The 10,530-nt window shown below is 48.7% G+C and overlaps 1 protein-coding gene across 3 annotated transcripts in view; it reads right to left on the bottom strand.

Moving 5' to 3' along the window:
• Positions 1 to 849: 849 nt before the first annotated feature.
• Positions 850 to 10,530, bottom strand: part of scg5 (secretogranin V) — a 53,933-nt gene continuing 44,252 nt past the window's right edge. For all 3 annotated transcript variants that reach the window (XM_085992985.1, XM_085992976.1, XM_085992994.1), the window contains one exon: positions 850 to 1,196. In XM_085992985.1, coding sequence (XP_085849111.1) covers positions 1,098 to 1,196 — 99 coding nt within the window. In that variant the 3' untranslated portion in view covers positions 850 to 1,097. The remainder of the gene's footprint in view (positions 1,197 to 10,530) is intronic.

The raw sequence follows: 10,530 nt of genomic DNA, 5'->3' as shown, positions 1-10,530 counted from the left end.
TTTTTGTTTTAGGTTAATGTCATATTTCTACTATAGGGGTTATACACAACCTGCACTTGTATCCTTCCTGTGTGCAGTGTTGCTGATTGGGTACTGCAATTTTTCCCAAATTCTGGAGGCAATGAAAATGCCAGTTTTAGAGGAAATCTGAGGTAAAAATCACTTACCATAATGATCATTGAATGAACAATTTAAAGGAGACTTTTTAAGTAGTTATTTTTCTTACTCTTTTTCAGGTTCTTGTCATGTTAGCTATTTTTCTGGCTAGGTGCTATGGATATATATATTAGGCATTTCAGCCGTCTACCAACAACACTGAGTTCCGACTAGTTGCTTGGAGTTAAGAGGTAGGAATTCTCCCCAGTCAGTTTTCCCTCCATCTCCCAATTAGGCTGTATAGAACTTTGGTTTCAAAAATCATATTCTGCCTTCCCTGGACATTGTACACCAATGTACCTGTCAGATAATGATCTAGAAATTGTGTTTTTCACCAGACGTGTATTACCACAGAAAAGGTTGAAATAACCATGTTAAATAATAGTAACATGGTCCACTCTAATATTTCTCTATTCCATTAATGTGCTTCTATCTTAAAAATATGAGGGTTGTTTATACCCATTCAGTAGATATTACTTTCTGAGGTTTAAGTTGCTACAAAAGTCAGTACCCAGGCATGAGTCTGAGCTGGAGATGTGAAACAGCTGGCCTGAAGCTCGAGGCATTAACATCTGTAATGTCCCCTGATAATTAGTGTGCAGAGAAATGGAAATCCAAACTTTGAGATGACTGCTGAAGTTAAAATTAGAACCATTCAATATTTCATTAACTTTCAGATGCATTAAGTTGTCATTTTAAGTTAGACTTTTATTACAGTTGTAGTGGAGGCTTGCTCAATTAACGTTACTGCAACTATCAAGGCACTCTTGCACTATTTCTCGCAAACCTAAGCTGTCACCACTGCCAGAGACACACAACAGCCAGATTTCTACTTGCTACCTACTTAACAGTGATTACCATAGCTTTATGAACTTTTATGTGATGACTGATCCACATCCTATGCAATTAGATGTGGAGATGTTTTAGATTTGCTAAATGATCTACTCATTGGCACTTCTGTCCTCTTCAGAGAAATGAGGAGCCGATTTCTTGGCGACAACATTGTTGAGTCTCTTCCCTTGCAGATATGGATTCACACTCTGGAAATAAAAGTAATATTTTAGTATCTGATGTCTATATTGAAATAGTATTGATTAAACTTTATGTATTTGCCTAGGGGGTGATTTTCGGCAGCACATTCAGGCGCTAACAATTCTCCAAGGTGGCCAAGATGGGGCTTTGAGCTGAAAAGCCAGTTTAGCACAAGACAGCATCTTGGTAAAGGCGTTGATGCCTGCATTAGAAATAGCTGACCGGAGACTTGTTAAACCGCTGATTGTCACTTAAAATGCCTGCAAGCACTCATTGAAGAGGCATTTGGTGGCTCGTGCTTCAACTGACGCTCTCTCCTAACAGCGACCAGCTGTTTGGGAGTAAACCCGGCATTGAAATCAATTTCAAGTGCTACTTAAAGGGATACTCACCATTTCATGTTCATTGCTGCTGAAACTGTGATGGGGACATCCGAAACACATTGGGGAGACTTTCTGGGACACTTGACAAGACTACACCAACACTCGAGCAACATTTATTCCAGAAATTCTGAGGACTGCACCTAAAAAGAGTAAGTGCTATGCTAATTCACTTTATTGGACACCTTGAGAGTCACCAGGAGAAAATGACTGCTTGGTCATGGGCACCTTGCTAGGAATCCCCCTTGGTCTGCATGAGGAATGGGAGGAGGACATGAGGCCAGGCAGAGCAGCACCAGCTGCTGTAGGACAGAGGGACAGGAGGGTGAGGTGGCGTCCTACCTGCCACCACCCCCCCCCGGCCACCCTTGTGGGTACAGGATATCTCTCCTCCTCTGGACATCTTCCACCAGGACCTCCCAGTGCTGCATCCGAAACCTGTGCGCCCCCCTCCCTCGGTCCTGGAGCCATCTTGCAACATGTCTCTGTGTGCCAGCCAGAGCACTCCACACCTTCAGTGGAAGTGGGTGTGAGGAGGCCACACACTGCTGCACGAAAATTGCGTAATCAGCACTTGAGTGCTAAACCTGCAAGTTTCTGGTTTAGCACCTCCAGGCAAATTCAAATTATGGTAATCAGCAATTGGGACCAAAATTGTGTGCTAAATCCAGACTTTCAAACAGGCGTGTCTTATTAGCACAGCACCCATTTAGCACCTGTTGCTACCCTTTGGCCAAAATAATCCCCATAGTCTTTAATGGCAGTCTATTAAATATAAAACACAGTATTCAAAATATTCATTTTTATTTATATTTTAAGGTGTTCATTTTCCCCCTCTCTTTTATCATATACTGTTCCTGACCTGAGGGGAGCTAAGCAACTAGCTCGCAGACACATGCCAGTATCAAGTTACAGCTCATTGATGGGTGAGCAGGTCAGGGGGATTAATCCTGCTTTTTTTTTCCCCCCTTGGGAAATGCCTGACGTGGCATCTCCCTTGGGCAGCTGCGATCAGTAATTTGGTATGCTGTGGATAATCACTGGTGGCAATCTATATCTCTCTCCTTAATGCCACAGAATGGCAGAGCTCCAATGTACTTTGCGTCACAAACCTATTATGCTATTAATGACTCCCAATTAAAAAGATTTCAATTTTGACTGTCTTCAGTTTTAATGTTGAATAAAATGATTAAGAGTGTTAACTGAAGTTGTGCTGTTCAAGTTTGCAGTAATTCTTGGGTGTAGAATAGAGTGTGAGAGACATATGTTGATGTGTTGGTGACTTACGCATTATCTACACCTAAGAAATTGAACGATGTGGTCAGTCCCTTGGTGTTTAAACAAGCAGCCGATGTCCGAGAGCAGACAGGTTCTTTATTTCTGAACCCGGAACAAAATGATACCAAATGGAAACAGTAAAGGTTTTTTATTTCATTCCTTCATTATGCTCTTTTAATGTCTTAATTTCCTGCTTAGGAAGTGCATGGTGTTACTACATAGGAAGATATGTTTAGGTTTCTGCCAGACATACACCCGTATATTGAAATAATTATAGGAACAGGAGGATGCCATTTAGCCCCTTGAGCCTGTTCCGCCATTCAATGAGACCATCTGTGATCTAACTCCATATACCCGTCTTTGCCCCATATCCCTTTAATACCTTTGGTTAACAAGAATCTATCAATCTCTTGTATTTATTGCCTGTAACAATTGGACAGTTTACATGAGAAATCCCAATTCCTACAAGCAGTTGGGGGTAAATAGTCAATAGCCCAGGGTGAAAAATTAGAGCCAGATGGGTATTTAAAAAAAAAAAAAAATTAGTCCCCACCTGCAGAGCAAATCCAACTATTTTATATACTGAACTTTAGATGTGATTGACTAAAATATATAACATGACATATTTTTAAATATTGCTTACTGACTGACTGCTCAGACATATTTTGCCTGTTTAAACCCCAAGGGTCTGACCATAGAGTTCTGACACTTTATTAGGTGTCTACAGTTTGTGGCACAAGTTCCCAAAACAACAATGTGCTCATAATCTACACCTAATAAATTAATTTGCTGCAGAAAGCAACGAAAGTAGTGCAGCCACCTATTAAAATCTAATGTCCATTCAGTCCTGTGGAGGGCAGGAGTGTACCAATAAATACAGAATAGACACCAGCATTTTTATTGATTTTAAACAATTTTAACTTAATTCCTGATTTCTGAGCCTTTCAGCATTCTGCTAATGGCAAATGGACAACCTGCTTCTCAGTTTAAATTTGTAGAATATATTGATACATTTACTACACTGGAGACTGCAGATTTAGTGAGCAATTACTACATCATAAACTAGCTGAAGTGCCCGGCGGTGCCGAGGGATTTTTGAGGGCATGTTGTTGTTGGAAGAGAGAGAGAGACTGGGGGGAAGAGAGAGAGCGCGACTGGGGGGAAGAGAGAGAGCGCGACTGGGGGGAAGAGAGAGAGCGCGACTGGGGGGAAGAGAGAGAGAGCGCGACTGGGGGGGAAGAGAGAGAGCGCGACTGGGGGGAAGAGAGAGAGCGCGACTGGGGGGAAGAGAGAGAGCGCGACTGGGGGGAAGAGAGAGCGCGACTGGGGGGAAGAGAGAGAGCGCGACTGGGGGGAAGAGGGAGAGCGCGACTGGGGGGAAGAGAGAGAGCGCGACTGGGGGGAAGAGAGAGAGCGCGACTGGGGGGAAGAGAGAGAGCGCGACTGGGGGGAAGAGAGAGAGCGCGACTGGGGGGAAGAGAGAGAGCGCGACTGGGGGGAAGAGAGAGAGCGCGACTGGGGGGAAGAGAGAGCGCGACGGGGGGGAAGAGAGAGAGCGCGACTGGGGGGAAGAGAGAGAGCGCGACTGGGGGGAAGAGAGAGAGCGCGACTGGGGGGAAGAGAGAGCGCGACTGGGGGGAAGAGAGAGATCGCGACTGGGGGGAAGAGAGAGAGCGCGACTGGGGGGAAGAGAGAGAGCGCGACTGGCGGGGAAGAGAGAGAGCGCGACTGGGGGGAAGAGAGAGAGCGCGACTGGGGGGAAGAGAGAGCGCGACTGGGGGGAAGAGAGAGCGCGACTGGGGGGAAGAGAGAGAGCGCGACTGGGGGGAAGAGAGAGAGCGCGACTGGGGGGAAGAGAGAGAGCGCGACTGGGGGGGAAGAGAGAGAGCGCGACTGGGGGGAAGAGAGAGAGCGCGACTGGGGGGAAGAGAGAGCGCGACTGGGGGGAAGAGAGAGCGCGACTGGGGGGAAGAGAGAGCGCGACTGGGGGGAAGAGAGAGCGCGACTGGGGGGAAGAGAGAGCGCGACTGGGGGGAAGAGAGAGCGCGACTGGGGGGAAGAGAGAGCGCGACTGGGGGGGAAGAGAGAGAGCGCGACGGGGGAAGAGAGAGCGCGCGACTGGGGGGAAGAGAGAGCGCGACTGGGGGGGAGAGAGAGCGCGACTGGGGGGGGAAGAGAGAGAGCGCGACTGGGGGGGAAGAGAGAGAGCGCGACGGGGGGGAAGAGAGAGAGCGCGACTGGGGGGAAGAGAGAGAGCGCGACTGGGGGGAAGAGAGAGAGCGCGACTGGGGGGAAGAGAGAGAGCGCGACTGGGGGGAAGAGAGAGAGCGCGACTGGGGGGAAGAGAGAGAGCGCGACTGGGGGGAAGAGAGAGAGCGCGACGGGGGAAGAGAGAGCGCGACGGGGGAAGAGAGCGCGCGACTGGGGGGAAGAGAGAGAGCGCGACTGGGGGGAAGAGAGAGCGCGACTGGGGGGAAGAGAGAGCGCGACTGGGGGGAAGAGAGAGAGCGCGACGGGGGAAGAGAGCGCGCGACTGGGGGGAAGAGAGAGAGAGCGCGACTGGGGGGGGGAGAGAGAGAGCGCGACTGGGGGGGGGAGAGAGAGAGCGCGACGGGGGGGGGAAGAGAGAGAGCGCGACTGGGGGGAAGAGAGAGAGCGCGACTGGGGGGAAGAGAGAGCGCGACTGGGGGGAAGAGAGAGAGCGCGACGGGGGAAGAGAGAGCGCGCGACTGGGGGGAAGAGAGAGAGAGCGCGACTGGGGGGGGAGAGAGAGAGCGCGACTGGGGGGGGAAGAGAGAGAGCGCGACTGGGGGGGAAGAGAGAGAGCGCGACGGGGGGGGGAAGAGAGAGAGCGCGACGGGGGGGGAAGAGAGAGAGCGCGACTGGGGGGAAGAGAGAGAGCGCGACTTGGGGGGAAGAGAGAGAGCGCGACTGGGGGGAAGAGAGAGAGCGCGACTGGGGGGAAGAGAGAGAGCGCGACTGGGGGGAAGAGAGAGAGCGCGACTGGGGGGAAGAGAGAGAGCGCGACTGGGGGGAAGAGAGCGAGCGCGACTGGGGGGGAAGAGAGAGAGCGCGACTGGGGGGGAAGAGAGAGCGCGACTGGGGGGAAGAGAGAGCGCGACGGGGGGAAGAGAGAGAGCGCGACTGGGGGGGAAGAGAGCGCGACTGGGGGGAAGGGGGGAGAGGGGGGTGGCTCAGGGAGGGTGAGAGGCGGGGAGGTGGGGGAAGGAGGCGGGGAGAAAGGGAGGGGGGAGCCAGCAGACCCCCTCCCCTCTGCTGGTGATGGCTCCGCTGAGCTCCGTGCCGCCCCACGCACTGACATGCCGAGCGCAGCGCCCCGGTCAGCCCGAGCCCCACCCTCCTGAGGCCGGGCTTGAGATGGCCGATTGCGGCTGGCCGGGCCCGGTTGCCTTGGTAACCCTCCTTCCCTCTCCGCCTCCCGATCTCTGGGCCTGAGCGGCTTGAGATGGCCGATTGCGGCTGGTGAGCCTGGTTGCCGGGGTAACCCTCTCCGCTCCCCCCCCCCCCCCCCCCGCTAACCTCGCTTCCCTCTGGCCGCACTCTGTGTGGAGGTGCGCCATGCAGCGCAAGCGCGAGGAGCTTGCCGTGAGCCCAGCCAGCCTTTACCAAGATGGCTGGCTGCTGGATCGGAATCGGGCCCAGGTGAGGGGTGGGAGGAGCTTGCCACAAAACAATTGCCTAGGGTCCAGCATGGCTGGCAACAGACGCCCAGGCTTCGAGGCCTACCTGCAAAAATGGGGAAAGGTAGGAAAATTAATGAGATTAGATAAAAGATTTAATAAAAGATTTAGAAAGTAATTAACTTTTTAAAAAAACAATGTGTTTTAAAAGCAACTTTTTTTTTAAAGACGCAGAAAGCGGGAAAAAGAAATGAAAAGTTTGGAATCAAGATGGCGACGACTCACCTCGGTTCAGAACGATAAGGCCCGCCCACACACACACACCGATTGGTCGACCGTCAGGTCACCGAAGCGTAGGATTGGTCAATCGTCCCGTCACTTGACTCTAGGAGGGCCCGCCCGCACGCACCAGGAACCCGCCCCCGCCACGCAGTGATTGGTCGGCCATCGGGTCGCTCGACCGTACGATTGGTCGACCTCGATGTCACTCAATGCTAATGAGTGGAATTTTGAACGTTTTTTGGATGCCGCGGGCACAATTTTTGTCTCACCGAAACGTAAATACGCTTACAACCGTTCTGGAATCGTAAGCTCTCTTTTGATGTAACACACGTGTAGGTACGCTCTATAACTTTTGATTGTATAGCCGGACAGAAAGACAGAGAGAGAGACATACCGTTTTATATATATAAATAAATAGATGCTTAAATGTTAAAGAAATTGAGCTTTCTGCTTGGGACCATTTCTTTAGGGGCTGATTCATGACACATACAGCACAATAATATTGGCTTGGAAAAGTCAATCAAAAAAGACTCGTGCAAGGATTGATGGATGTAGTTGAGGTAGACATTGGCCTGGAATTTGTGGTGGGTAATAACAGTGAATGAACCCCTTTGAAACTGACCGCAGCTTCAGGATTTTGCACATGCGTATCCTAACTCGGAAGTCCTGAAGTTGCTGACACTGGTTGCGCTGTGGCCCACCCCATAGCCGACAATCAGTGTAATCAGGAAAATTGGTGAAACTGACACAAACTTCAGCTTTTCCACAGTAATAATGCTGTTAAATAACCCTTTAAAAGTGTTAGGCCTTGTTGGATTAGGTGTAACTGGGGTTTTAACAGCATATTGACTGCTAATCAAATGTTATGGCCCTGAAAAACTATTATAATTTTATGGAGTGTCAAATTTCTCCATTTTAATAAATTACAATTTTTAAGAAACGTTTATAAAAATAAAAAAAAAAGTATTCACATTTATTTCAGTTTTACCTTTTCTCCATTTGAGAGCCCCAATCTTTGTTTTGCTCTCTAACATTTTTAAAAGTAGCTTCTTCACTTCCTTGTACCCTGCCTGTGAGAATTCTGCATTGTGATTGGCTGCTTAGACAGCTTGTTGGCTGCCCAGCAGCTTGCTAACAACATTTATATCGAAGCTTACATCGAGGAGTCATACAGGATCATTGAGTGCGGTTTCAACAGAGTGCTGCAAGTTGGGTGAGTCAGGGAGGCTTAACTGGTTGCTAAAATCAAACTTTTGTTTGTTTCATATTTACTGTTACTGTCTACTGTTTAAAATTGAAATTTCCCAGCTTTAAGCAGGGTTATAAAGGGATATGCAAGGCTTACAATTCAGAGCAGCTGAAGGCAGTTAATTAGGGAAACTAGATTAAGCTGGTTCTCCTGTAGCTGGGCTCAGCAAGTCTCCTTTGTTTCAGGAGCTATAAAACAGGCTTTGAAGTGTGATTTTGCACTGAGTGCGGTTTGGACAGAGTGCTGCGAGTTGGGTGAGTCAGGGAGATAGGTGAGGAGTGGAAGAAGGAGCTCCCTTGCTTCGCCTTTGTTTTTCCTAACTTTTCACCCTGTAGGAAGAGGCCGGTGTCGGGAGCAGCAGGAGAGTACAGTGAGTATTTAAACTTACTTTTGCAGGCTTTTTTTCGAAGGCCAGTCAATCTCGCAGACCGGCGGCAGCGTACTAGAGCCACGCCATAATTCAAAAAGTGACGCGGGCAAGAGGAAGCCGCTGATTGGGTGAGTACGGACAGGTGAGTATTTATACTATATAGTTTGACAGTTAAGGTTAATAGTTTATAAAGTTTAGAAGGTCTTAATTTTTGTGGTTATAGTTTCTAAGGTCTCTGTTGTGTAGCGGGGAGTGCTAGTAAACAAGGGCCCTTGAGTATATCATTTAATTGTAGTGTAATTAGTGGCTTTGATTTAATTTAATTTAAATTAATTAAAGGGTAAGTCATGGCAGCGCAGCTCGGCCCTGTGGCATGCTCCTCCTGCACTTTGTGGGAAATCGGGGACACTTCCTGTGTCCCTGACGACCATGTGTGCAGGAAGTGTATCCAGCTGCAGCTACTGGCAGACCGCATTGTGGCGCTGGAGCTGCGAATGGATACATTCTGGAGCATTCGCTCAGTTGGTCACACCGCAGGTAAAGGCTGCACAGGCAGGAAAGGAATGGGTGACCGCCAGGCAGAGTAGTAGGCGCAGGCAGGTAGTGGCCATCCCCCTCTCAAACAGATATACCGCTTTGGATATTGTTGAGGGAGATGGCTTATCGGGGGAAGGCAGCAGCAGCCAACTTCCTGGCACCATGGGTGGTTCTGCTGCACAGGACGGGAGGAAAACAAGTGGAAGAGCTATAGTGATGGGGGATTCTATTGTAAGGGGAATAGATAGGCATTTCTGCGGCTGCAAACAAGACTCCAGGATGGTATGTTGCCTCTCTGGTGCAAGGGTCAAGGATGTCTCGGAGCGGCTGTAGGGCTTTCTGGAGGGGGAGGGTGAACAGCCAGTTGTCGTGGTGCATATAGGTACCAACGATATAGGTAAAAACCGGGATGAGGTCCTAAAAGCTGAATATAGAGAGTTAGGAGGTAAATTAAAAAATAGGACCTCAAAGGTAGTAATCTCAGGATTGCTACCAGTACCACGTGCTAGTCAGAGTAGAAATAGAGGATATTTCAGATGAATACGTGGCTAGAGGAATGGTGCAAGGGGGAGGGATTCAAATTCTTGGGACATTGGACATTGGAACCGGTTCTGGGGGAGGTGGGACCAGTACAAACTGGATGGTTTGCACCTGGGCAAGACCGGGACTGATGTCCTAGGGGGAGTGTTTGCTAGTGCTCTGGGGGAGGGTTTAAACTAAAATGGCAGGGGGTTGGGAACCTGTGCAGGGAGACAGAGGAAAGGGAAGCAAGGATAGAAGCAAAAGACAGGAAGGAGAAAAGCAAAAAAGAAATCGAGGGTGTAAATCAAACATGGCCACAGTAAATAATAATTCTAAGAGTGTTTAAAAAAAAAAAACAAGCTTGAAGGCTTTGTGTCTTAATGCGAAGGGCATTCGTAATAAGGTGGATGAATTAGCTGCGCAAATAGATGTAATCGGATATAATATAATTGGGATTATGGAGACATGGCTTCAGGGTGACCAAGGCTGGGAATTCAATATTCAGGAAAGACAAGCAAAAAGGAAAAGGAGGTGGGGTAGCATTGCTGGTTAAAGAGGAGATTAACACAATAGTAAGGAAAGATATTAGCTCTGATGATGTGGAATCTGTATGGGTAGAGCTGAGAAATACCAAGGGGCAGAAAACGTTAGAGAGTTGTATACAGACCCCCAAACAGTAATGCTGAGGTTGGGGATGACATTAAAAGGGAAATTAGAGACACGTGCAATAAGGGCACAGCAGTTATCATGGGTAACTTTAATCTACATGTAGATTGGGCTAACCAAATTAGTAACCATACTGTGGAGGAGAAATTCCTAGAGTGTATATGGGATGGTTTCCTGGACCAATATGTCGAGGAACCAACTAGAGATCAGGCCATCTTAGACTGGGTATTATGTAATGAGAAAGGATTAATTAGCAATCTTGTGCGAGGCCCCTTGGGGAGGAGCAATCATAATATGATAGAATTCTTCATTAAGATGGAGAGTGAAGTAGTTGACTCAGAGACTAGGGTCCTGAATTTAAATAAAGGAAACTACGATGGTATGAGGCGCGAGTTGGCTTGGATGGATTGGGGAACG

This window comes from Somniosus microcephalus, chromosome 1 (genome assembly GCF_052327205.1).
Source record: "Somniosus microcephalus isolate GS21.2 chromosome 1, FLI_Smic_1.0, whole genome shotgun sequence".
Classification (NCBI taxonomy): Eukaryota; Metazoa; Chordata; class Chondrichthyes; order Squaliformes; family Somniosidae; genus Somniosus; species Somniosus microcephalus.
Note: the sequence above shows the minus strand (reverse complement) of the source record. Positions and strands in the feature narration are given on the sequence as shown.